The sequence below is a fragment of the Neltuma alba genome, unplaced genomic scaffold (genome assembly GCF_004799145.2).
Source record: "Neltuma alba isolate B1F8T4 unplaced genomic scaffold, ASM479914v2 tig00012009_pilon, whole genome shotgun sequence".
Classification (NCBI taxonomy): domain Eukaryota; kingdom Viridiplantae; phylum Streptophyta; class Magnoliopsida; order Fabales; family Fabaceae; genus Neltuma; species Neltuma alba.
Genome location: NW_021636580.1, coordinates 255,246 through 282,634, shown reverse-complemented (window position 1 = coordinate 282,634; position 27,389 = coordinate 255,246). Strand labels below are relative to the sequence as shown.

The 27,389-nt window shown below is 36.7% G+C and overlaps 5 protein-coding genes across 8 annotated transcripts; 2 read left to right on the top strand and 3 right to left on the bottom strand.

Annotated features, from left to right (window-relative positions):
- The first annotated feature begins 1,334 nt into the window (after window positions 1–1,334).
- LOC114721039 (G-type lectin S-receptor-like serine/threonine-protein kinase LECRK1) lies at window positions 1,335–3,692 on the top strand. The gene has a single exon (XM_028906832.1). It carries the CDS (start codon window positions 1,335–1,337, stop codon window positions 3,690–3,692), a length of 2,358 nt encoding a protein of 785 aa, XP_028762665.1.
- A 7,466-nt stretch (window positions 3,693–11,158) lies between these two features.
- Window positions 11,159–13,537, top strand: LOC114721038 (G-type lectin S-receptor-like serine/threonine-protein kinase LECRK4). The gene has a single exon (XM_028906831.1). The coding sequence runs from the start codon at window positions 11,159–11,161 to the stop codon at window positions 13,535–13,537; it is 2,379 nt and encodes a 792-aa protein (XP_028762664.1).
- A 1,405-nt stretch (window positions 13,538–14,942) lies between these two features.
- LOC114720964 (ubiquitin carboxyl-terminal hydrolase 3) lies at window positions 14,943–18,955 on the bottom strand. 2 transcript variants are annotated; one of them, XM_028906709.1, is made up of 9 exons: window positions 18,803–18,955; window positions 17,993–18,124; window positions 17,826–17,885; window positions 17,440–17,545; window positions 17,282–17,340; window positions 17,090–17,164; window positions 16,204–16,252; window positions 15,713–15,789; window positions 14,943–15,209 (listed from the first exon to the last, which is right to left on the bottom strand). In XM_028906709.1, exons 1-9 carry the CDS (start codon window positions 18,875–18,877, stop codon window positions 15,111–15,113), a joined length of 732 nt encoding a protein of 243 aa, XP_028762542.1. In that variant the 5' UTR covers window positions 18,878–18,955; the 3' UTR covers window positions 14,943–15,110. The 2 variants fall into 2 exon arrangements, with proteins under 2 accessions (XP_028762542.1, XP_028762543.1); XM_028906710.1 differs by having other exon boundaries at window positions 17,826–17,864; window positions 18,803–18,952.
- A 638-nt stretch (window positions 18,956–19,593) lies between these two features.
- Window positions 19,594–22,346, bottom strand: LOC114720963 (probable enoyl-CoA hydratase 2, mitochondrial). Of its 2 annotated transcripts, none has more exons than XM_028906707.1 (8): window positions 22,023–22,346; window positions 21,748–21,917; window positions 21,474–21,548; window positions 21,185–21,275; window positions 21,016–21,067; window positions 20,368–20,471; window positions 20,199–20,275; window positions 19,594–20,085 (listed from the first exon to the last, which is right to left on the bottom strand). In XM_028906707.1, exons 1-8 carry the CDS (start codon window positions 22,327–22,329, stop codon window positions 19,906–19,908), a joined length of 1,056 nt encoding a protein of 351 aa, XP_028762540.1. In that variant the 5' UTR covers window positions 22,330–22,346; the 3' UTR covers window positions 19,594–19,905. The 2 variants fall into 2 exon arrangements, with proteins under 2 accessions (XP_028762540.1, XP_028762541.1); XM_028906708.1 differs by having other exon boundaries at window positions 21,016–21,064.
- A 927-nt stretch (window positions 22,347–23,273) lies between these two features.
- LOC114720960 (uncharacterized) lies at window positions 23,274–25,936 on the bottom strand. Of its 2 annotated transcripts, none has more exons than XM_028906703.1 (6): window positions 25,871–25,936; window positions 25,634–25,670; window positions 25,170–25,417; window positions 25,027–25,072; window positions 24,703–24,917; window positions 23,274–24,094 (listed from the first exon to the last, which is right to left on the bottom strand). In XM_028906703.1, the coding sequence occupies exons 1-6, from the start codon at window positions 25,907–25,909 to the stop codon at window positions 23,453–23,455; spliced, it is 1,227 nt and encodes a 408-aa protein (XP_028762536.1). In that variant the 5' UTR covers window positions 25,910–25,936; the 3' UTR covers window positions 23,274–23,452. The 2 variants fall into 2 exon arrangements, with proteins under 2 accessions (XP_028762536.1, XP_028762537.1); XM_028906704.1 differs by having other exon boundaries at window positions 23,274–24,088.
- Window positions 25,937–27,389: the final 1,453 nt, after the last annotated feature.

The window sequence follows — 27,389 nt, the reverse complement described above, 5'->3', positions numbered from 1 at the left end:
AGGAATTTATTATCTATACTTTTAGTCTTTTACAAGGAGATTATAAATAAAAGTCAATGTAATGGTGCACATGCAATGAATGAGTAGAAAATAGACTTTTCAGTTAGGGTTTTTTGGTACGTACAATGGTACTATTGTTATGGTTTTCACATGAAATGAATAAGCAACTTCATTTTTTTTTTCCTATGTAAAGAATTAACCATAAGAAGCAGCCTAATTTCCCAATTACTCAACTGTGCTGTCCGCCAACAGAAATCAATGTGAGATCTTGTCAAACAGGGGATATGCGCGTGTATATAGCGAAACCTAAGGTCCCAAACAGTAGACTTTGTCAAACAGGGGATCCATATCACAATCAATATGTGTGTGTATTGTCAAACCTAAGGTCCCACAATGTTACTCTGCTGTTTTTGTCAGTTTTTTCTTATTTGAGAATTTTCCGTTAACTCTGTGCATTGCACAGGCTCTTCAAGTCAATTGAGTAATCAATTTGATTTCTGATGTTGTTTTCGAAACCCATTTTTCCGGCTTTGAATTCCTGGTTCACGAAAAAATGGATAGTTAAAGACGAATAACAGCTCCAATGAAGAAAAAAGAATGAATCAACATCTAATGAACGAAGAAGGATATGAAAAAAAAATTTAAAAGAATATAATGAGAGAGAAAATACATAGTTGTTTTAACTTTATTTATTATCATAAACTTTAGTCTTCTGAATTTTTTTTAAATACCTATTTTCTTTGAATTTTTTATTAATATTCATAAGATTTATAAAATTATGTTGAATTACTTAATATATGTAAATAACAATCAATAATAATTTATTATTTTAAATACGAAATCTATTAAATTATGTCTATATAGATTTAGGAAGATCACTTTTTTTTTTTTGGCTTACAAGGAAGATCACATAGTGGGAAAAAAATGATGAAATATACCCTATGCTTGCGTTTAGCTTATTAGAATATAAAAGCAGAATATCAGAGGGTCATCTCACTTAGTTATTATAGACACCGTGTAGAATAATTGAACTGAGATCATTCTGCAGCAGTGATGAATATACAGAATGCACATTTCTCTCCTTAATATTATTCTTTCGATCTATTCTAGTGATGACTTTTCAATGTTGGAAATAGGACCTCAATAGCTGACAAGTACGCTTTCTCTAATTTACGCGTAGACCATGTAAACCGATCCTAGCCAGTGTGGTCTTCGACATGCACATATTCCCCGCATCTTCGTCTTCGCTATTTTTCTCACGCTTCTCCTCCCCATAAAGGCACGCTTCCTCCCTCTCGCTTCTCAACATCTCATTCTAAAGCTCACTCGCTTTCATGGCTATTCCCAGTATCTTCTTCTTCGCCCTTTTCTTGCTTCAACATCATCTGGCTTTTGGACGCGTTGATTTGAACGCAAATTTCTCCACCAACGATCAAAATGCTTCATGGCTCTCCTCTTCTCAGGAATTCGCTTTTGGATTTCGCCCAATCAACAACACAAATCTCTTTTTGCTTGCCATCTGGTTTGACAAAATACCTGACAAAACCATTGTCTGGAATGCAGACATGTCAAATCCAGCAGTACCATCAGGATCGCGTGTTCAGCTCACACAAAGTGGTCTTAATCTCACTAACCCCCAAGGTCAATCTCTGTGGACAACTGAACTGCAACAAGATGTGTTCTATGCAGAAATGCGTGACGATGGAAATTTTGTGCTGGCATCCTCAAATTCTTCTTATTTGTGGCAAAGTTTCAACAATCCTACGGACACACTCTTACCCTCACAAACTTTGGATATGAACAGTAAGTTATTTTCTCGATTGTCACCAACCAATTACACTAAGGGAAGGTTCGAGCTTTATTTTGATAATGGCAATCTCTCCTTAGCTCAGATTGGGTGGCCATCGGAATCTCTTTACACCAAGTATTTTGATATCAGCACGAGTTCCAATCAATCTGCTTCACAACTACGCTTCAATTCATCAGTAATCGGAGGTCAAAGAGCCATTGGATTGAGTAGTTCAGATCTTGATGTTAGCAGATATTATTACAGGGCTACGCTTGATTACTATGGAGTTTTTTCATTGTATTCCCATCCGAGGGGGTCAAATGACGATCAGATTTGGTCAAATGTGGGGTATGTTCCTGACAACATTTGTAATGCAATATATAGTGATATGGGTAGTGGTTCGTGCGGCTACAACAGCTACTGCTCTTGGGATAACAGCACCAAGAGGCCAACTTGTATGTGTCCAGAAGGATATTCATGGGTAGATTCAAACGACAAATTTGGAGGATGCCAACCTGCTTTCTCCTTTGGCTGTGGAGCTGATGATGCGCGATCACGAGAAAATCCAGAAAAGGTATATGAGATGAAGCCTCTGCCAAATGTGAATTTTCCTCTTGGAGATTATGAAAGGTTGAACAATTATACTCGGGATGAATGTGAAAAATCTTGCTTGTATGATTGTAATTGTGCCGTTGTTATCTCTAACGCTGCAAAGGATTGTTGGAAGAAAAGATTGCCCCTTTCTAACGGAAGAATAGATCTGATGGAGGGTTTAACAACAACACTCTTGAAAATAAGAGTTCAGCCTTTGAAAAAGAAAGATCGGGTCCAACCTGCTCTATTAGGGTCGCTAATTGGCTCCCTTGTTATTATTGCTCTGTTGGCAGCCACAGTTGTATCCATTATTCTGTTAAAGCCCTATAAGGTTGCACGTCGAGTTTCAAGTTTTGTTGAAACAAATATGCACTCTTTCACATATCAAGCACTGAAGGAGGCAACACATGGGTTCAGTGAAGATTTAGGAAGGGGTTCATTTGGCATTGTGTACAAAGGCACCCTCAACTCAATAACGAAAACTACTGTTGTTGCGGTGAAGAGATTGGATAGAATAGCTCCGGAACGTGAGAGGGAGTTTAGGAATGAGTTGAATGCCATTGGAAGAACATGCCACAGAAATTTGGTCAAGCTGATCGGGTTCTGTGATGAAGGAGTTCATAGACTTTTGGTATACGAGTTTATGAGCAACGGTGCACTTGCAGACATCCTTTTCCGGCAACCCAAACCTGTATGGAATTTGAGGGTTAGATTTGCTTTAGGAATTGCAAGAGGGCTGCTTTACTTACACGAAGAGTGTGAGACCCCCACCATTCACTGTGATATAAAACCCCAAAATATTCTCATAGATGAGCATTTCATGCCAAAAATCTCAGATTTCGGGTTGGCCAAGTTGTTGTATTCTAATAAGAGCAGAACCCACACAATGATAAGAGGAACCAGAGGATATGTAGCACCAGAATGGTTCAAGAGTGTTCCAGTGACGGCTAAGGTGGATGTTTATAGCTATGGCGTGATGCTGCTAGAGATAATTTGTTGCAGAAGAAGCTTGGAGATGGATCGGGATGAAATGGAGGAAGGCCAGGCAATACTAATAGATTGGGTTTACGATTGCTATATGGAGGGAAGAATTGACGTCCTGGTAGAGAATGATAAGGAGGCCATTGCGGACATGGGGAGATTAAAGAAATGGGTGATGATAGCAATATGGTGCATTCAGGAGAATCCAGAAACAAGGCCTAGCATGAAGAATGTGATGCAAATGTTGGAAGGCCTTATCGAGGTTCCAAGTCCTCCGTTTCCTTCGTCCTTCTCCTCGAAAGTTCACGGGTCGCAGCCATGGACATAGTCGGAGTCCTATGGCAGACATCGAGGTAAAGGAGTTGCTTCTTATCGCCAACGAACGTTATTCATCATAGGATTTTTCTCTCCATGATGTTAGTCATTACGGTTGATTGTTTATTTTATTCACATGCATGTGGCTTCTTGTTTGTACGCAGTCATATTTTTCGTTGTTGATCATCAAGGTCTCCTAAGAAATAAACTTGTCTCATTTGTTAAGAGCTGATGTTAATTTAATAGTAATATTATTTGTTTTAGTGACCTACACACACAAAATGAATATCTATGCCCAAACTATGGGTTTAAGCTTTTCACGGCCCCACCACTTTCCCCAGTTCTCTCTCTTTCCTTTTCCCCTTTTTCTTGGGCTATGGTGGAAGGAGATGATAGGTCCAGATTAACAGAAGTTTTTAACACTGTTAGTGCTTATTTAACGATGCGGACTAACGGATCTAACTGAATAAAGTTAAAGGATCTAATAAAAAGGGAAAAAAAAAACTTAGGGACTTGATTCAGAATCAAGAACAAACTACAAGGATCTCCAAATTGATTTTCCCTTTTTCTTAACACGACCATTCTCCTTAGTTCCATCCTAACGCCTTTCGTTAACTGCAGAATGATTATGTCTAGTAAACATTTTTTAGGAAAAAAAAATGAGTCAGAAGATTCAAAGAATGTGACATTGAGACCGGTGATGAGTAACAAAAATGTCTAAATTTTTTTTTTCCGGGTAAAAAATTAGCTAGATTTCACATCAAAAATTTTTTTTGGGGGGGGGGGGAATATAGTGACGGTCCATGGCAGTTTGCTTGTTAATTCACTGGGCTTCTATTCCATCGCTCACCATAGCTGTCATCGCGGCCCATTTCTTTGTTTGTTATTCTCTTCACCTTTTTTAACCATAATCAATTTTTTTAACTGATTTTTTATAAACATCAATCTAAATATAATCATATTATATTAATTAATTTAAATTTAAATTTAAATTTGTAAAATTTAGTTGATGTACAAGTTAGCTTTGTTATTGCTAATTCAAATACACCCAAAACCGTCAACCTGTTTCTCTATTTTTTGTTGGCCGTTACAACTTCTGACCTTTTTTTTGTGATCGTACTGGCTAGCAAGCAAACAAATTGTAACATATTTAAAAATAATTAATACAGAAAAATAAAATAGTTATTTCCCCTCGCCTGAACAGTTATTTGAGAGTGAGTTTTTATACTTATCAGAAAATAATAATTCGGCCAATCTGTGCAGCGACTTTGCTCGGCGTGCACATGATACATTGACGACGTTGTGACTTTAGCAAATGCTCCTCTAATTTGTAGAAACCTTTTTCGGAGTAGCGACTTACAATCTGGGCATATTGGCTTGAGCCTAGGTTTTTTCCTTGCCTTTTCTTGTATTATGATGATGATGATGATAATTCGGCCAATCTTTGTTACAAACGACTGTGGACACGTTCACTTTGGGTTTATACTAGGTGGCAAAATGTGCGTGCATGTGTGTGTGAGAGAGAGAGAGAGGCGTATGGGTTTCCCCTCCCCCATTCGCCCAAGAGGAAGGGTTAAATTGTCCAAATAAAAGTAATAAGCAAGATGAAGTGCAGAAAATCTAGCACTAGCAAGTTGTCACATGATGGAGATGAGTAACGAGACACAAAGGGCTGAAAATGTTCAAAGCAAGCTCTAATAAAATAGGTTGAAAATTCAGCAAATTTTGATCAGACTGCACTGGAGTGGCGTATGCAAGGCATACGACAAATGCACCAATGTAGCGTGAGCACTAAACAATTAAGGTAGAGGTGCGGTTAGAAGCAAGGACCTGTTAAAAGGTAAAGCGACAGAGTCTCCAAATACCCACTTTAAAGCACCGGGAATTCTATTCCACCAAGATTTTCTTCTCATGTCATGTGAGAATCCAGAGCCCTCTCACTAGACAAAATAAATTTGTCTCATGTTTTGTATATTTACATGATTGTTTATAAATATGATTTAAAAATATCTGGTAAACAAACTACATCCTTTCCTGAATACAAAACTTTCGGCGGAGTAAGAACAGAATAAAGATTGATTGGTTTTTAGACGCAGTGATATTTACCTTCAATAGAGTATTTGGTGAGGATTGACCGTGGGATATAGGTCCTGACTTTCTTTCATCAAGCTCATAAAGTTCACCTGCATATAACACGATTTGCTCATAAATTAACACAAAATGCTCACCAAGAAGAAAGGCATGAGGGAAAAGATCTAAAATCATCTTACGACCTACAGAGGATCCCAAGTAATTTACACATTTTATATCAAATAGATACAGCTGAATCCAAGATATCTTAGTATAGTTGCTTGTAATTTTTCTATTCCAGTTGTGTCTTTACTAATATGTATCTCGTTGATGAGTATGTTATTGAGGTGGAGAACCCTACCTCAAGGTGGCCGGTCCCATACTACTAAATAGAAGACTTGGTATTCCATATTAAGTGCACAATTACAATCATGCAAGCAAGATTTTATACATTCAACATGGGTAAAATTGATCAACCTTCCATAATCTCCAAGAGGCCAATTCACACCTTGCAAAGGCTCCATATGGTATACCTCTTCTGAATTTTCTCGTGATCGCGCATTATCAGCTCCACAACCAAGGGAGAAACCAGGTTGGCATGCATCCTCCGAATTTGTCATTTGGATCTACCAGGAAATATCCTTTTGGACACGTAAAATTTGGCCTCTTGCTGTTGTCATACCAAAAGCAGTAGCTATTATAGCCACAACCACTACGGCCATATCACTGAGTATTATATTGCAGTACAAACGTTAGCAGGATCATACCCCTCAATTAACCAAATCTGATCTTCATTGGATTCCCTGGGATGGGAATATAGTGAGAAAACTCCATAAGGGTCAAGTGTAGCCTTGTAATAACATCTTTTAAGAAATTGAAACAAGATAAAATAAAGGGATAATTAATCTCCAGGTCCTTATAGTTTCATCTGATTTTTAATTAGGTCTTTATAAAATTTTTTCTTTTTATCAGATCCTTTTACTTTCGTGTGTTTTTAATTAGGTCCTTTTTTTTTTTTCTTTTATCAGGTCCTTATAGTTTCACTTATTTTTTAATTAGGTGCTTTGTAGTTTTTGAAAAATTATTTATTAACTTTATTCTTTAAAATTAATTTCATTTTTAAATTAATAATTATATAATTGGACAAAATAATTAATATAATCATTTAGTAATTAATAAATAATCAGAATAATAATTATACTTAAATATAAATTATTTATAATCATACTTTAATTCTAGATAAATTTATTATTCTATTTTGAATTTTATAATTATAAAAATTTGAATTGAAAATAAATAATATATTTGTTTAACCAAAAATTTAAAAGAATATTAACATAAGATTGTTACAATAATTTATTATTTTTAAAATGTAATTATTTGTAAAATAAAGAATAAAAACTAGAAGGACCTAATAAAAACAAAGTAAAACAATAAGAACCTGATAAAAAGAAAAAAAATTATAAGGACTTGATTAAAAATATATGAAAGTATAAGGATCTGATAAAAAAAAAATATAAGGACCTGATTAAAAACTAGTTGAAACTATAAGGACTTATATATTAATTATCCCTAAAATAAAATCAACTAAGTTTTAAATTTAATACTAATTGTTTTTATTCATTTAAAACTAAGGTATTTATAATAAAATTCTCTAAATAATGCCCAAAATCAAATCTTTTAATTTAATTTGTAGAAATTTTTTAAAATATATTGATAACTCTCTAAAAATCGCTTAAAATATTTTTTAAATATATTGAAAATAGAGAGTTACCACTCCCTCTCCTTTCTCAACCTGTGTCTCTAAAGTTCACTTTGCTTTCATGTCTATTCCCAGTATCTTTATTCTTCTTCGCCCTTTTCTTGCTTCAACTTCAGTTGGCTTTTGGAAACGTGGTTTTGAACATAAATTTCTCCACCAACGATCGAAACGCCGCATGGCTCTCCCCTTCTGGCGAATTCACCTCCGGATTTCGCCCAATCAAGATCACTAAACCATTGCCTGTAATGCAAACATGTCAAATCCAGCAGTACCTGAGGATCGCGTGTTCAGCTCACCCGATCGACTCTCAGACTCCCTAACCCCCAAGGTTAGGCGCTATATATACGGACAACTGAACTACAAGAAGATGTGTCCTGTATATTTGCAGAAATGCGTAACGATGGAAATTTCGTTCCGGCATTCTCAAATTCTTCTTATTTGTGGCAAAAAGTGTCGACAATCTGTCATGTTAGAGAACGCAAAATGCAACACGGTAACAATAAATGGTCAGCTCTGAATATAGATGCAAATATCAACAGATACAGAGCTTATTCGAATCTACTAGCAGATAAAAGGCCACAGCTTTGGGAATATAATGAACAGAGAGAGCAGAAAGAAGATGGCACAGAATATAGAGAGAGAGGTCATAGAGAATCTTGCAGCAGGAATGATAGCCGAATCATTTCACGCCCCTGGCCCCTAACGACTTCCGAGTCTTATTTCGGGCCCTTCGGCTCCACCGTAGCTTATTGGAACTACCATCATATATTGGGCCATCATCTCCCAATCGAGCCCATATCATCTGCAACACAATTCGACCCACACAAGCCTTGGATCTGAACAATAACTTGTCGATTAATTGACAGAAGTCAATTACGCAAAGGGTAGGTTCGAGCTTTATTTTGATAAAAGCTGGCTCTTGTTAAGCCAGATTGGATGGCCACCTGAATCACATCACTTGGCTGTGGGGCTGATAATGATGCAAAATAAAAAACCAATCCAGAAGAGGTGTGTGAGATGAAGCCTGCGCAAAATGTGAATTGGCCTCCAAGACATTAGTATGAAATGTTTTTCAACTACACACAGGCTGATGTAGAAGATCTTGCTTAAATGACTGCAATTGTGCACTTAAAATAAGGACCGAAGCTAGTGTGTGTTGTGTGTGTATAATGATGCTACCATGGTCCACATGCATTGATTGACGAGTTAAGCCCAGCTTGGTTAATATGTGCAATTACTTCAACGATAATACTCCTCTAGTCCTAAATTTGTATTACAAAAAAAGTCTTATATTAGAACTAGAGGAGTACTTTTTTTTTCCACCTTAACAACAATGCACTGGATCTTAGAAAATTACCAGTCTCAACTTACTGGGAAAAAAAAAACAAAAGAAAATTACCAGTCTCGCTCTCAGATATGAAGCATGCATATGTTTTTAAGATCACCCCGGCCATACATGACATTGTTAATTAGCGTTGACTGTGTCAATAAATTATTTCTATCGAAATTATTGTAGATGCCTGATACCAAATCAACTGCGCGCCTTCTACCTATTTTTCTGCCTATGCACAAGTCCAACCAAAAAGCAAAAAATGAATGAGGTGAGCGTGTAATTTCTTGATCGATTGTGATGTCTATTCAATACAGGAAAGCAAAGCTAGATGCCTATTTGATGTCTATATATTATTCAAACTTTTATGGTTTGCTAGATGTGGTGAACATACAATTTAAATGGATATTTCACTAGTTTGCATAATTAAGTTCTGTGACTCTCCCTTCAACATAATTCCACACACACACACACACACACACACACACACACACACACACACACACACACACACACACACACACACACACAGCTTACGTGGTTGGCCAAAAAACAAACTAAGAAAGCTTAGGTGATAATACTGAATAAAAAAAATTTTATCCAGGTTTGCGTAGAAATTAAGTCAGACATTTATTATATATACTTTTATAAGGAGATTATAAATACAAATCAATGTTATGCTCCCCGTGCTAGGAACATTTTGAAAAGTCTGCTTCCTCTTTTTTTCTTCATTCAAAAAAAGAAAAAGAAAAGAAAACAGACTTTTCAATTAGGGTTTTTTGGCACACAATGGTATTCTAATGCATGAAATGAATGAGCAACTTTTTTTCTCTTATGTAAAGAATTAACCATAGGAAAACAGCCTAATTTCCCAATTGCTCAACTGTGCTGTGTGCCAACAGAAGTCAATGCAAGACTTAGTCAAACGGGGGATAAGTTGGCGGTTAAATCATCACTATCATAATCAAAATTACCTTCTATCTTTAATATAAAATATAAAAGTTAATTAACTAATTTGAGTAAATTAAAAAAAATTAGTTATGTTCATTATTTATAATAAGTAGATGTCATCTTTCTTAAAATATCATTGCTAATCAAGTGTATTTACTAGAACTAATATTATTACAAGAACTATCTTAGAAAAAAAAATGAATGAATATAAAAGATAAAATGGATTAAGGTCTTATATTGAAAACTAAAATAAAAATCAAACAAGCTTTTATATTAAAGACATGAGGTCGTATATATACATTATAAAACCTAAAATCTCAAAATGTGACTCTCTTTTTTTTTTTTTTTTTTGCCCGTATTTGAGAATTTTCCGTTAGCACTGTGCAGTGCACGGGCTTTTCCAGTCAATGGAGTAATAAATTTGAATTACCCTTTCTGATGATGTTGTTTTCGAAACCCATTTTTCCAGCTTTGAATTCCTGGTTCACGAAAAATTAGATGGATAGAGACGATCGAATAACAATTCCAATGAAGAAAAAAGAATGAATTAATATCTCACGAAAGAGGGAGAATATAAAAATAAATTAAATCAATAAAAAAAGAATATAATAAGCGAGAAAATATACAGTTGTTTTAACTTTCAAATATTTATATATTATCATAACTTTTAGTCTTCTGAATTTTTTTAGATTCTTAATTTCTTCGAAATTTTTTATTAATACTCCTAATATTTATAAAATGATATTGAATTACTTAATATATGTAAATATTAATTAAATAACAATAAACAATAACTTATTATTTTAAGTACGACATCTATTAAATTAATATATACGCACAACATGAAAACATTGCCATTATTTTTCTACGCATATATAGATAGATAAATTTTACATCTCGGCATCACTTGCGTAATTTCAATTTTTCTAGCTAGGAAGATCACATACTGGGGAAAAAAAATGCTGGAATATACCCTATGGTGACTCTAGATTATTAGAATATTAAATCATAATTTTAGGCTCATCTCACTTGGCTATTATAGATACCGTATAGAATAGAATACTTGGACTGAGATCATTCTGCAGCACTGATGAATGTACAACATGCTTATTTCTCTCCTTGATATTATTCTTCTGATCTATTCTAGTGATGACTTTTCAATGTTGAAAATAGGGCCTCAATGCCAAACAAGTACGCTTTCTCTGATTCACCTGAAGACCAGAAAACCGATCCTAGTGTGGTCTTGGACATGCACATATTCCTTGCATCTTCGTCTTCACCCCTTGTCTCACATTTCTCTTCCCCATAAAGCCACCCTTCCTCCCTCTCCTTTCTCAACGTCTCATTCTAAAGTTCACTCGCTTTCATGTCTATTCCTAGTATCTACTTCTTCGCCTTCTTCTTGCTTCGACTTCATTTGGCTTTTGGAATCGTTGATGTGAACACCACTCTCTCCGCCAACGATCAAAATGATCGATGGCTCTCCTCTTCTCAGGAATTCGCTTTCGGATTTCGCCGAATCAACAACACAAATCTCTTTTTACTTGCCATCTGGTACGACAAAATACCTGACAAAACCGTTGTCTGGAATGCAAACATGTCCAATCCAGCAGTACCATCAGGATCGCGAGTTCAGCTCACACGAACTGGTCTTAGTCTCACTAACCCCCAAGGTCAAGCTATATGGAATTCTACACCACAAGAAGATGTGTCCCATGCAGAAATGCGTGATGATGGAAATTTTGTTCTGGTGGCATCCTCCAATTCTTCTCATTTGTGGGAAAGTTTCAAAAATCCCACCGATACACTGTTGCCAAACCAAACTCTCGGTCTTGATGGCAAGTTGTCTTCTCGCTTGGCACAATCAAATTATACAAAGGGAAGGTTTGAGCTTTATTTCGAAGGTGTCAATCTCGCGTTAAGTCAGATTGGATGGCCAACTGAATTTCGTTACAAAAAATATTACGAATTTGATGCAAATTTAAATGACTCTGTGTCAGGACTAGTCTTTAATTCTGCTGGAAATGTCTCTGTAGGTCAAAGACCTCTATGGGACGGCTTAGATAATGATGTAAATAGATATTATTACAGGGCTACACTTGATTATTATGGAGTCTTCACGTTGTATTCCTATCCAAGGAATCCCAGCTATGAGAACCAAGTTTGGTCATTCGTGAAGTATGTTCCTGATGATGGGAACGTTTGCACTGTACTCTTTGGTGATCTGGGTAGTGGTTGTTGTGGCTACAATAGCTACTGTGTTTGGAATTCGAATGACGGTAGGCCAACTTGTGAGTGCCCTGATTGGTATTCCCTAGTGGATCCGAACGATGAATTTGGAGGATGCGAACCTAATCTCCCCTTTGGTTGTGCCGCTGATGATGAAGAATCAAAAGCCAATCCGGAAAAGGTGTATGAGATGAAGATCTTGCAAAAAAATGTGAATTGGCCTCTCGGAGATTATGAAAGGCTGCTCAATTACACAGAGGACGAATGTAGCAGATCTTGCTTGTATGATTGTAACTGTGCAGTTGCTATTTTTAACAATCATGGTGATTGTTGGAAGAAAAGACTACCACTTTCTAACGGAAGATATCTTACTAGTGCTGATGGAACTACAGTCTTGATGAAAATAAGAATTCGACCATTGGGTATGAAAAAGGAAGATCGGGTCTATCACGCTCTTTTAGGATTGTTTATTGGCTTCCTTGTCATAAATACTTTCTTTGTAGCCAAAATGGTTTCGATTGTTCTCTTAAAGTCAAAAAAGGATAATGCTCAGGTTTCAAGTCCTGTAGAAACAAACATGCACTCTTTCACATTTGAAGCACTGAAGGAGGCAACGAGTGGGTTTAATGAAGAAGTAGGAAGGGGTTCATTTGGCACTGTGTACAAAGGCACCCTCAACTCAAGAACTAATGCTGCTGTTGCGGTGAAGAGATTGGATAGAATAGCTCAAGAACGTGAGAAGGAATTTAGGACTGAGTTGAGTGCTATTGGAAAAACATGCCACAGAAATTTGGTTAGGCTGATTGGGTTCTGTGATGAGGGAGTTCATAGACTTCTGGTATACGAGTTCATGAGCAATGGTACACTTGCAGACATCCTTTTCAGGCAGCCCAAACCTAAATGGAATTTAAGGGTTAGCCTTGCTTTGGGAATTGCAAGAGGGCTACTTTACTTACACGAAGAGTGCGAGACTCCCATCATTCACTGTGATATAAAACCCCAAAATATTCTCATAGATGAGAATTTCATGCCAAAAATCTCAGATTTTGGGTTGGCCAAGTTGTTGTACTCTAATAAGAGCAGAACCCACACAATGATAAGAGGAACCAGAGGATATGTAGCACCGGAATGGTTCAAGAGTATTCCGGTGACGGCTAAGGTGGATGTTTATAGCTATGGCGTGATGCTGCTAGAGATAATTTGTTGCAGAAGAAGCTTGGAGATGGATCTGGATAAAGTGGGGGAAGACAAGGCGATACTGACAGATTGGGCTTATGATTGCTATATGGAGGGAAGAATTGACATTCTGGTACAGAGTGACGAGGAGGCCATTGCTGATATAGGGAGGTTGAAGAAATGGGTGATGATAGCAATATGGTGCATTCAAGAGAATCCAGAAATAAGGCCTACCATGAAGACTGTGATGCAAATGTTGGAAGGCCTCATTCAAGTTCCAAGTCCTCCATTACCTTCGTCCTTTTACTCGACAGTTCGCGGGTCGCAGCCATGGAAATAGGAGTCCGGTGGCAGACATTCTTGCGGTAAAGGAGTTGCTTGTTATCGTCAACGAACATTATTCATCGGAGGATTTTTCTATTCATGATGTTAATAATGGTTATCATTACAGTTGACCGTTTGTTTTATTGACGTGCACGGCTTTTTCGCTGTACGTGGTTATATTTTTTGTTGTTCAGCAAGGTCTGCTTGGCAATAAACTTCTCTGATCTGGTAAGAGCTGGTGTTAATTTAATAATATTATTTGTTTTAGTGACACACACGCACAATGAGTATCTATGTTTCCCCAAACCATGCGTTTAAGCTTTCACGGCCTCACCAGTTTCCCCAGTTCTCTCTCTCTCTCTCTCTCTCTCTCTCTCTCTCAATACGACCATTTTCCTTAGTTCTATCCTAAATTCCTAATGCTTTTCGTTAACTGGACAACGATTATATCTAGTAAAACTGTTTTAGAAAGAATGAGTCAAAAGATTCAAAGAATATAACAATTCTCTTTAAAATTTTTTATCAATTGTGATTTCCTAAAGACCCAAATATGAGACAGGTGATGATGAGTAACAAAAATGTCTAAATTATTTTTTTCCGGGGAATAAATTGGCTAAATTTCACATCAAGTATTTGAGAAGAGCAAATGGAGTGATGGTCCATGGCAGTTTCCTTGTTCATTCACTGGGTTTTTATTCTGCCACTCATCATGGTTGTCATTGTCGTCCCCCCCCCCCCTTTTTTTTTTTGGTTTGTTATTCTCTTTGCATTTTCTTATCTTTGCTCCGTTAGCTATGCTCTTCGCTTTTGAGCGAAGTCTTTTTAGGAGACAGAATTAAGGGGAGGGGAGTCCCTCTTTTTGTTTTTGTCCAAAAGCCCCAACCAAAAAAGCCGTAGAATCCGTTTCTCCAATTTTTGTTGAGCGTTCTGACTTCTCCCCTTTTTTGCGATCGTATTGGCCAGCAAGCAAACAAATTGTAACATATTTTTAAAATAACTAATACAGAAAAATAAAAATAGCTTTTTCCCCTAGCCTCCAGAAAAGTAAGTTATTTGAGAGTGAGTTTTTATACTTGTCAGAAAATAATAATTCGGCCAATCCGTGCAATGACCTGCTTAATCTGCACATGATATAATCACGAGTTTGTGACTTTAGCAAATCCTCCTTTAATTTGTAGAAACCTTTTCGGAGTTGTGATTTACAGTTTGGGCGTATTGGCTTGTAGCTTGAGCCTACGTTTTTTTCTTGCCTCTCCCGGAAGAATAATAATAATAATTCGGCCAATTTTTGTTCCAAACGACTGTGGACCAGTTCACTTTTTAAAACAAAAAAAAAACAAAAAAAAACTCTTCCCGCTTGGTAAGTTGCCTTTTAAAATACCATTCATAGGTTCCTCTCGTCCAATCACTAGGCACTGCACTAATCGTTAGGAAGGTGGTGATCATGCTTGATCATCATAAATGAAAACACACAATCTGAGTACATGCAAAACCAAAGCGAGTAAAGAGTTCCTTGAAATGCCGAGGATAACATCAAAGACTACTTATAAATAGGTTCAACCCTACCCATGATACCTGCACCTACATCCTTACTTTCCATCTCCAGCTTTCTTTGAAATGGCAATGACATTGAAGTTAAGAGAGTCAGGATTTTTCTGGATCATGCCTTGTATGACTTTAGCTGCATCCTGTTGTGGCACAAGCAACAGATTAGGAATTAAAAATTGAGTCATTTTTCACCCAGTTATAGAAATTGAACACATCCTCCATAACACCGTGTTCTACCAGTGATGAAGACTTAACCAAGATGAGCCAAGAGCTTAAAACCTCAAATGGCATTTCACATCTCTTCTCATAGAGGAGGTTGTGGGCTTATACCCAAGTGGCTAGAGTGTGTGTGTGTGTGAGTTCATGTCATGTGAGAATCCAGAGCCCTCTCACTAGACAAAAATAAATTTGTCTCGTGTGTTTGTATATTTGCACGAGTTTTTATATAATACTCTCCGGTCTTAAATATAAGACCTCTTTTATAGTGTAAATTCCACTACAAAAGAAGTCTTATATTTAGGACCAGAGTAGTATGATTTAAAAATATTTGGCAAGTAAACTACATCCTTTCCTGAATACGAAACTTTCGGCAGGGGAAGAACAGAACAAAGATAGATTGGTTTTTAGACGCCATGATATTTACCTCCAATAAAGTATTTGGTGACGACTGACCATGAGATATAGGTCCTGACTTTCTTCCATCAAGCTCATAAAGTTCACCTGCATATGACACGATTTGCTCATAAATTAACACAAAATACTCATCAAGAAGAAAGGCATGATGAAAAAGATCCAAAATAATCTTAAGACGTACAGAGGATCCCAAGTAATTTGTACATTTTATATCATATAGATACAAATGAATCCAAGAGATCTTATTATAGTTGCTTATGATTCTTCTATTCCAGTTGTGTCTTTACTAATATGTATCTTGTTGATGGAGAACCCTACCCCCAAGCTAGCTATTGAGGTGGGAGAACCAACAAACTTGAATACTCATTGAGTATTCCATACTACTAAATGTAAGACTTGGTATTCCATAGTACCAAGTCTCCATCAATTAGTCAATAAGTTAGGAATTGCATTCTGTTTCACTTCCTAATAATACAAATAAAATAAACTTCTAGAAAGTACCATCAACACAAGCAAAGCAGATGAAATGAGTATCCACATTAACTGATGCCTGCATAAAAAAATTAAAAGCAAAAAGTTAAGATCAGACAAAAAAATTTACTTGAGAGCCTAGCATCAGTATATTCAATTAACATTTCACCTTCCCTGGTTATCCATACTCTCTGGTGGAAAAATGAGGAGCATAATGTCTTGCTTGAGATAAAGAATAGAGTGTGTTTTCATGGAGAGGCAACCGTAGGAGTATAATAAACGATAGGTGTCTTAACCAACTTGCATTCATTTCATTCATTAGAGAAAGACAATTATTTACGTAAAAGAGTTTTCTCAATCCCTGTAAGTTTGAAACAAGAACCTATATTGTTTCCACACACACAGGCTTCTCCTACACTATTCATAAAGCAAACTATCATACTATGGCAGAGTGAAAAACATTAAATGGTTATTAATCAAACAAGTTCTATTACTCACTTCAAATTAAAACCATATTGTCACAACCTTGACTAACTGCTATTTGTTTAAACTCATTTGAATTCTTCCTTCCTTAGTATGACGAAAACTAAAAGGATATATCAACCTTCCCGGGGTGAACCATCTAATATTTTCTAGACTATTTCAACCTGTTTGAAAATCCATTATTCCAGTAGCACTCTGCCACACAACTAAGAATATCCTGCCCTAAATTGCCAGATCCAAACTTCCAAGATCTCTAATCACAGAAGAAAACTCAAAGCAACTTGCATTGTTTTCAGATGTTAATAATTACCTTATCACATCCGAAGATTAATATAACAAGAGTGGCAAACAAGTTGCAACAATACAGGAGAAAAACAAATTAGCTTGAGGACATGAACATCAATCATAAATAACTGCATTGTCAATTAATTACCTCTGTATCACCAGCAGTGGCAGCTACTGAATGAGCAGCTTCCATTTCTTTGTCATTCTCAAGAAATGCTGCACGCTATATGATATAAAAGTCAGTGAATGCTAAATAATCATAATATTATCTTATCAACTGTCTACGCCTACATAAGTGGCTGTGTGGAAAACAGAGAAGGGGTAAGGGGGACCGTCTAACCTGTAATGGATCCATGCTTGTAGTAGCTTTAAAGAATCTATCAAAGAACGATCCCTCAGCTGAAATAAGCAACACCAATAAGAAATATCAGTTGGTGAGAAGTAAAGGTTGGTGAACTAAAAATTTAAACGGAGGCAGCCTAGTTATTGCAAACTTACTAAGTTTGATCTCAGATGTTATGTTCCCAAGAGCATGAAGAAGTCCTATAGTACCACAAGCATTTCCCACAGTTTGCTTTATAAAATATACTTTAGTGCTGTGTTCCTACATGAATAGAACAAAAGGGTTTCAATTAAAGCATATAGAGTTCAAATGAAATCAAAACCAACAGCACAATACATGCCACCCAAAAGTACGGCTTCTCAAGTTATTTTAATAGGTAATGGAACATGTAAACCGGTGTACATGCACGGCAGAGAAACAATAAATGCGACTCTTCCAAGTACGGACAATAAATACTATGAAGTTAGATGAAACGACAGGTCCAATGTCACAGAACGTATGTTTTTAGAGAAAGCATATATACATAGATCTATTCACTCACCTTTTTTTCATTTTCCTGTTGCAACCTCTCTTCCTCAGTCTGATCAGAAATGAAATTAACCTCGAATCAGCAGGCGAAATAATTCATTAAAATGTGTCCAATGCAGTACAAATATAATCAACGTTAACTGAAACTATTTGCTTAGGGCTGATCTGTATCAAAATCACCTTTGAGGTTAAGGGGTAAAGAAAAAGCACAGCTAGTACAGGCTTGGGAACCATTTCCAGTAGTTCTTCATCCAGACCATACACATCACAGCACTCTGCCTCGCTTCCTGGAAGGCCCAGTCCCCATAGGAACTGCAAATCATTGAAATCAAATACACAATCAATCTACCCATTTTTTGGTAAAACAGAAAGGCACAAGGAGTGAGTCTAAGAACTCCAGCAAAGTGCCTTAAACCCTCCCACTTAATTCACTTTAATCATAATATTTTTTTGATATCAAGAGAACGTAATGCAAGAAATTGTATTTTAGTAAAATCAGGGGAATCAATGACAAAGAAAACGTAACAGGGTCGCAGATTCAAAGCGAATAATTCTCTTACATTCCAATCCGAGTATGTCATTAAGTTGCTACACAACATCCATGAGGAATAACGATGAAGGTGAATAATAATGAAGTTAAATTTTCTTAGCCTCATTTTTTTTTTCTTTTTTAAAGCTTAGATCATGCTTTCAAGTCCAAATAGTCATAGATTCTTCTACTGGCCTATCAGCTATGAGACAGCGATCCAAGTCGAAACTCGAAACAAGAAATACGCTCAATCTTTCGCAAGAATTTATTGAACATCAATCTCAGAATTTACTGGCGAACCAAAAATCTCACAACGAAACAAAAACATAATACAAGTTTCAAATTTCGCGATAACAAGAAACGAGCTAAAACTGCACTCGGACAATATCATCTTAAAAGAAAAATAAAAAAGAAGCTTGAATTGAAGCATTGAAAAGGATAAAATAGAACGATAAGAGCACCTGGTTCATCACATCAGGGTTTGCTTCGAGAGGAAGCCATCTTTTAGCAGAGGCTTTTTCGTCTATTGCAGCCATCTCAAGTGCTCTTTCGTATGCAGAACCAAAAGCAAATTTTACACGCAGACTGGAACTTCACTTCGTTTGCTCGTCTCAGTGTTTCACCGTTTCGCCTTGAATTTATAGGCCATTGTCTGTTGTTACGCGTGGGCCTTAAAGATATGGGGCCGAGAAACCAAAACCGATAAAAACCCATTTCTGTTTTCCCCACATTTTTTAGCAAGTGGAGGGCTGACATGCTCAGCCCAAGTAATGACGTTATGAGCCAGCCATTAGAAATTAAAAATAGCACGGATCAATAAAATTGTACGTATTTGGGGAGGGTTTTTATGATTCCAAGTCATGATATCATATTTTTATTGGATAATCTGATCATGAAAATTTTAATTTAATATAAGAATTCTAATTTTTTGTTTTTAAACAATACCGGCTTAATGTGTTTGAGAATTCAATAAATAGTTGACAAAGAAACTTTTAGTTTTACCGGTAACTATTGATCTTAGCGGACCCATTTGTGACCAGTTCTTGCATTAGTTTTCACCAACAAGCAATGGTCTAGGTAAAAAATCTGAATTAACCCAACTCCAAACATTTGGTTACCAAAAGAAATTACTACCTACGGTTCTAATTATAAGACTTCATTTGTAGACTACAATCGAGGTCTTATAATTAGAATTAGAGAAAGTATTAACTTTGAAAGCAGACGGCTTGGAGCAGTCAAACAGGCAACGTCGTTAGGCATATATTAGAGAATGAAACTAAAAATGCAGTTAACATTTTATGCTTCGCTGGTAATGCATATACACTCATGCTTTGTAAGATCCAAACTTTTTTTTTGGGGGGCGGGGGGTGGTAAAGAAGAAACTAATTTTATAACCTCAAGACGGTTACTGGAATCTGAGGTTGATAATTTTCCGGTTGAAAGTGTTCCCCCTTTTTTTTTTTTTTGCGGTGAAAGAAAGTGTTCCCTTTATGAATGTATATAGTTTGCAAAGTGGGGCAATTTTATTAAATTGAGGATACGATGGGATCATTCATTCCGTGTGTCAATGGCCTTTGTAGATAGGCTTGCGCTTCTCAACAAAAGCAGCCAAGCCTTCGAGCCTGTCTTTGGTATTCAACGTCATCTCGTAGCATTCTTCTTCCAAATCCGCCGCTTCTTCTGGATCACTCACCAACAGTCCCTCCTCTATTGCTCTTTTTCCAGCCTTTATGGCTATTGGACCCTGCACCACCACCACCAACACCACAATCACAATTAATATTCATCAATCATCACCTTTTTTTTCTCCTTGTTTTCCATTACTTTCATTCCACTCTCTCATTCTCATCCTTGTACCTTTTCATTGATGACCCGGGCAACCTCCAGTGCTTTTGAATAAGCTTCCCCCGCAGGAACACAGTAATTTGCCAGCCCTACAAAGTCATGGAATGGTGCATTTGTTAATGGCTTATCCTTCAAACGATCAGAGCAAAAATTTAGAGTTAGGTTCTAGAAATAAGCTTACCCAGAGATTCTGCTTCTCTGCCTCCAACTCTTCTTCCAGTCAAAACCAGATCCTTTGCTATTGCCTTATTTATTAGCCTGGGTAATCTTCTTGTGGCTCCAGCCCTGTCATTTACCCCACAATTCCATTATAAATTTATCTGTTCCAATCGCTCTAACCTACTTTCTCTTCAATATCACTTGCCCCTTTTCCTAATTATTTACCGTACAGACAAATTAACATTTTTGTTCAACCAGGCTTTACCCACTATACTAGTGGCTTTTCGGGTTTCAAAACCATTCCACAGCTTGAAAACTGAGGCTTAAAGGTGACCATGAAACCGGACGCTGCAGTTAAATGCCAAGACTCATCACATTTGCTTATAGACGGGCTATTATTGAATTAAATTCAAGTAGGCTCCAGCAGTGAGTATAACAAGAGGCTATAATACAGAGTTAAACAGACCAATTAACCTTCAACCCAAAATTTATAAGCATCTCAAATTCTTTACGTACTTGTTCATTTGTCAGCCTAGTAACACGGTATGTTTTCCAATCCCCACTAGATATCTTGCAGTTCTCTTTTTAAACCATTAGTACAAGAGAGCATAATAAATCAGATAAAATGTTACAATTGACCAATGACTACAGCGATACAGAGATAGCATACCCAGGGATTATAGCATGTCCAGTTTCAGGCAAACCCAAGAGTGCATCTTCTCCTGGGTCATGAAAGGAAAAGAATTATGAGTGCCAATTAGATGCATTCCATTCCAAGCACTCAAACCAATTAACAACAAATTAATGCCTAAGAAATTATCTGTTAGATATTGAAGTACCACAGATACGAAAATCACATGCAAGGGCGAGCTCAAGTCCACCACCCAATGCTGCACCTTCAACTGCAGCAATAGTTGGTATAGGAAGTGCCTGCATAAAGAATTGCGATTTTTATGCTACTTTTGCGAGTTTACCAAGATGCAAAGACAGATATAGAGTAAAACCACAGAAAATACATGATAGAATTCACTTATAAACATAGAAATGAAAGGGATGTTACATCTGCCATTTATATTCATGTATCAAACTGATTATTAGAATTCATATAGTTGACTCATCTAGACAAACCTCTAGATAAGAGAATGTAGCACGAAGAGCTTTCGAATATTCCCGAACCTCAGATGCACTAAAGGTCTTGCGTTCCTGGAATCCCATAGACATACAGTTATAAGACAAGCACACGGTTCTACTATATTTACATATACGAAAGAAAAGAAATATTTTTTAGGTATCTTTCACTGCGACAATTTCTGAGTGCAGTGAAGAGAAGTTAAATCACAGAAGAAATTAAAACATCGCAATTTTATCTTATTGAGATGAGAAAGAAAAGTTGACCAGTTACCTTAAGATCAGCCCCGGCACAGTAAACCCTTGGAACCGAACTAGTGAAAATAGCAACATTAGCGGATGAGTCCTGATGAATCAATTCCAATACATACTTTAAGCCTCTCATCAATTTAGTGTCTATGGCGTTCTTATTTTTAGGCCTATCCAATGTAACCTCAACAATCCCTGTAAATGAGAAGTTCACCCACAAGCTGAAATAGATCAGGAGGGAAAGCAAAAATTTATAAACAGAAGTAGCAAGTTACAAAAATGTTTGGTAGAGAAGGATACCAGAATCGGAGCCGTCAAGTTTTTGAAGCTTGACATACTCAGAACCCAAAGGCTCCAAAATGAGGGTCCTTCGACTCTGGTAATGAGGGTGCCATCGATTGGGAGTGCAGGCATCAGTTTGCTGAGATGCGGCTACGAAGCTCACCCATGAAAGCTTGTGAATGGAAGTGGAAATTTTGGAGTGTTCTCGACCAATAGATCTGCTTAATGCCCTGAAAGTGTACATCTCTTGGGGTCGGAGTTTTCGGGTAAGAATTGGGAGCAAGTTCACAATGACACCGAACAGGATAGAACCCAGCAGGTTCATCTACTGCTGCTACTAATAATAATTTAAAAAATGGATCACCCATATCGAGATGATTACGAAATTCCCTCTTATCATGATAATGGAGAAAGGGCAGTGGAGCCGGATTATTTCACCGAATATGACCTTTATTTAAAAATGACAACGAATTCATTATTATTGTTCCCACGATAACGACAATGGCATTAAAAAATCCGACATTATTGGATGAAGCTGTTCAAGTTCTTCATTTCATCTGAATTTTTCCATTTTTTCCTTTTTGAGAAATCGTTAGTTTTCCATTTTGGGTAAGACCTTTTGTCAGAGTTTTCTTTCGTCCCCCTTTATTTATTCACGGGCGGTCCCAATTTCAAGGAAGGGTTTGGTATGGAGCCTAAAAGAATAATATCTCCGAGTCCAAAAAAAAAAAAAAAGAATAATATCTCCTCCTTTCTTTTTATATAAAAAAATATTAAAAAAAGATAGAAAAATACCTTCAAATATGTAAAAACTCAAATAAGTGTTTGTGAAAAGCAATATCTCATATTAAACTGGGTACTGATTTGACATTTATAAATGTTCATAATTACAAAATGGCTTTTGAGAACAGTGTTTGTAGTCTTTGTAGGACGTGACTTTCTTTTTAAAGCTCACCCACGAAAGCTTGTGAATGGGAGTAGAAATTTTGGGGTGTTCCCGACCAACAGATCTGCTCAATGTACATCTCATGGGGTCGGAGTTTTGGGGAAAGGATCGAGGGTGAGTTCACAATGGCACCGAATACGATAGAACCAGCAGGTTCATAAGGGATCGCCCGTATTGGGATGATCACGAAATTCCTTCTTATCACGACAATACATAAAGTGCAGTCGAGCCTGATTATTTCACCGAATATTACCTTTATTTAAATATGACACTTCAGAATTAGTTTGATAGTGCTTGGTATTATGTTAACCAGATAACGATAATGGCATTAGTTACCTAAAACTGAGGATTGTTGTTTGTCTTCAAGTCTCAGTATTGAAGAGCAACATGGAGCACAAACATCGAACTCTATTGCTGCTGCGTTGCTTGTAAACTACGGCATACAGCAGCTGAAAATGGACAGGTGTTTATGAAACATTTCCAGACAAACTATGAAAACGTTTCAATTTCTATGAACCCATTGCTCAAGGCGAAGCTGCTTCAGAGGAGGCCCAACGTTTGGTTTACCTTTCCGAGGGCACTTCCATTTCCCTGTAACCTCCATGTCATTACATACTTCAATATTTGTTACTTCTGCAAATGCCTTTCTCTTCATGTCGCCTTCCTTCTTGCATGCCGTAAAATCTCCTCCCCCTTTTGTTAAACCGGATGATGACTTCTTTTGTGTCTCCTTCCCACAATTTTCGTCTTTTGTTCCACCGTCCCTGTTCTTCCTTGCGGTCACAAAACCATTCATTGACGTCATATCTATGTTCTCTTTCTCTCTTGAGCGAGTTGACTTCCATTCTGAGAATACCTTTGGTGGAGTTGTTGCACTCGAGCCACGATTTTCATGTTTGATCATTTTTTTTGACGTAGCTTCTTTCATATCAGTGTTGTGTACCGAATCTGGAGTCCTCGTACAATTCTTGCCCATGTCCAACGTTAGAGTGTGTTCTTTTTTACACCCATCACTTCCATGACTCAAGCTCATCGACTCCTCGTACCTGATTGGATTCACATTATGTTGAGACGGTCTATCTTGCTGTTTACATGGCTCCACAGCCTTTTCCAGATGGGAAGTTTTGGCAAAACATGCCTTTTCCTTCATTAAAACAAGAAAATTAGTAATGTAAATATGGCTTAGAGACATTTAGTTTACTTGGATTCGTATGTTAATTAAACCTTTCTATTTTACAAACTATGTATAAACAGATTGAAATGACGGAGGAAGCTAAGGGGGCATACCCTCTCCTCGTATGATCAGCTCCTTGTTAATTGTTCAATGGAGGAGAAAATGAGTACTATACTTTTTCTCCTATTTCAACCTCCTTAGATTCAGTAAACTGAAGATTTGTTTTGGGCCAGAAAGAGGTTACCTGAAGTTTACATAAGTTGTAAATACACTTCTTTTTCAACGAAAGGCTGTGGAAAACTCAAAAAACAAAAATATATATGCTTTGTTTATCAGACTCTATCAACTTAATAAATCCTCTTTTCTTTTTTGTCCGGCCAACCAACTTCCTAAATCCTCAAAGAACTAAGTAAACACAAATTGCACATAAAGATTATGTGCCAATCATGGTCAAAATTATTGTTTTCATAAGGAAATCCTTGTTGGCACTTAAATCATGGCTGCATAGCCGTTCATGAGTGACTATTATTGCCCAAGTAATTGTATGACAGATTTAAAGAGAGATTTAGAGTAGGTACCCTGCTTGACAACTGATTTGCCCCCGTGCCTGTGTCTTCTTCTGTGTCAACGTTATCACTACTGACTTTATGCTCATCTTTTTCTCGAATAACAAGATTCAATTCCTCACGTCCATTCTCTTTTGATGAAACAGAATCCTCAAAATAGCTGCTCGTACCAGACCTAGGAGACTCGTAAACATAGCTCGAGAACCAGTTTCTGATATCAGGAGGCTCTAAATAGACCCCCCCCCCCAAAAAAAAAAATTACAGTTAACAATTGGAATTCGGTCACTTTGCATCCTCTGCTTGGATATAAGGAAAAACTGATGGAAAATTACGAACCTGAAAGGAGTGCTGAGAGGCAGCTGAAAGTATCCAGATCCTTCGGCTAAAAGGGGGGAAATGAAAATTCCATTGTTTTTAGATTAATTGTAGCACAGAGAGATAATTCTTCTTCCAATTCAGAAAGAGAGAAGAAAACCCACCTTCGCCAAAGACTGGTCTTCGTTATGCTTATCATCTCCAAAATAAGTACTTGTTCTTGATAGCTTCTCCTCGGCAACCACCTCGTCGTCCGACCTGATTTTTGGGTAATTTACTTCTTCTTTCTCCCTCTCTTCATCCTTTTCGGATTCGCACCCTTGGAAAGCAGAGTCTTCAAAATTAACATTTGAATCCGGATCGGGAGATTTGTATTCATAGCTTGAGAACCAATTCCCAACGTCAGGAGGCTCTGAGACACCCAAAAAAAAAAAAAAAGGAACAATAGAGTTACAACATATGCAGATGAAATTCATTTTCATATCTCAGGGTGCAATATGAACTCGAATACAAAAGCTTCAAGAATCCCAACTTCCATTCTCATTTCATTCCTAAATAAATATGTTCAATCAAGAAGTAATAAAGCGAACAACATTCGGGAATTTATATTGGAGAAGTCGATACAAACCAGAAGGGAGCGAAAGCGAGAACGACGTAGCGGGATCCTAGAACAATAAAAATAAAATACAGTGAGAAAAAGGGACATAGCAATACTGTGTTGGGCAGCTGAGAAATGATGGGGATAAGACAAGTTGTGCTCAGAAGTGAGAAGAACTTAACGGATTTCTCTCTTGACACTTTCTCGGAAAGGGAAAATCTGTTTCATTTGAGAAAGAAACAAGGTGTAGTACCGGAGGGTTGGTACCTGGGAATTACGATGTGGAAGACTCAGGAATGAATCCATCAAAATACTTCCGCCGTTCAACAGGCTCAGCTCAGAGGAGAGGCGCAGCGCAAAACGTTTGTCATTGCCTTATGAATTGAAGCGTGGCATGTGACGCTGTGCGTCAAATTTTTTGAACTTCGCGGACAAATATTGGCGCCATTTATCTTGAGGCGCGTTTGTCGTCAACGAATCTTTCGTTTTCAGATAAAACAAATTTTAGACTTCAAGGGGCCCAAAGCACATGAGCAAGAACTAAGTCAGCCCATGTAGCACCTCACAATGGGCCTTTTTATTCTGGAAGCCCAACTCTTCTATAATTCACACCAGTTTTGATTTGTGTCCATGCTCAGTTTTCTATTGGCCGAAAGTTTGCGAATCAAATTTTCATATTTTTAGAATTTTCATTATACTTTCTGTATATTAAATTTAATTAATATATTTATTTTTATTCCTAAAATTTAATTAATATATGTCCTATTTTAATGTAAATAGAATATTTTGCAAGTCCACCGATAAGCAAAAGATAGTAAAATTAACTCGCGCAAATGCGGTCCATAAAAAATTACCAGAGTTGGCTTGAGCCAAAAAGAGGGAGAATAATGTACATTCAAAATGTTCAGCTGGTGAGTATCTTATTATGCTAATAAAAAATTATAAAGTATGGGCAAAAATTTTAGTAACAGAGACTTAGAAAAAATGGGTCTTATATTTTGAAGAAAAAAATTAGTCAATTCAACTCAATACGAATTTTCTAAAATTAAATCGGTGACATGGAAATGGATGAATCAGCACTCATACAGTTAATCTGGAAAAAAGGATTATTTTGAATATATCAATTCCGGAAGCTCTTGGTCTTTGTCTCTGATATGGGAAAGTTTCGTGTATATTTTTTTAATCAACAAGAACATTATTTTCCTCCTGAAGTACATACAAGTTCACAAATTTCAGAACAAGTTCAAATCTAAAGACTACTTCAATCGCTGGACTAATAAGTTTATATAACCCAATTCGAGTGAGAAAATCTTGACGTTTATATATAAACGAAAAATCAGACCTGACCATTTCCTTACAGCTAAACCTTTTATCCAGCTAAACAACACATAAGATATTAAATTTTTCAAGTCAAATTAAATCATGATAATGTGATCCAGCAATTATGTATAATAATAGCAAGTTTCTTTTGTTTAGGGGGAAAAAAAGTCACGTAGTTGTTGATGGACAAAAACTGGAAAATATACCAACCACATATAATGCATGCCAGACAAATCCAATGGTTTGGAATTAAGATCGCGGTCTTGTCAAATCGTTAACTTATTAGAGTTAAGCATGGAAATACCTACAAGGAAAGTTTGAAACAAAGAACTGTCAAATTTATACTGGGGTCATGCATGAAAACAGAATTCAACGAGATACGAGAATAAAAATTGGAATATAAATTGCATTAAACTCAATAAAAATCATACTGTTGTGATAATCTCAAACTCACGTATTATGGCTT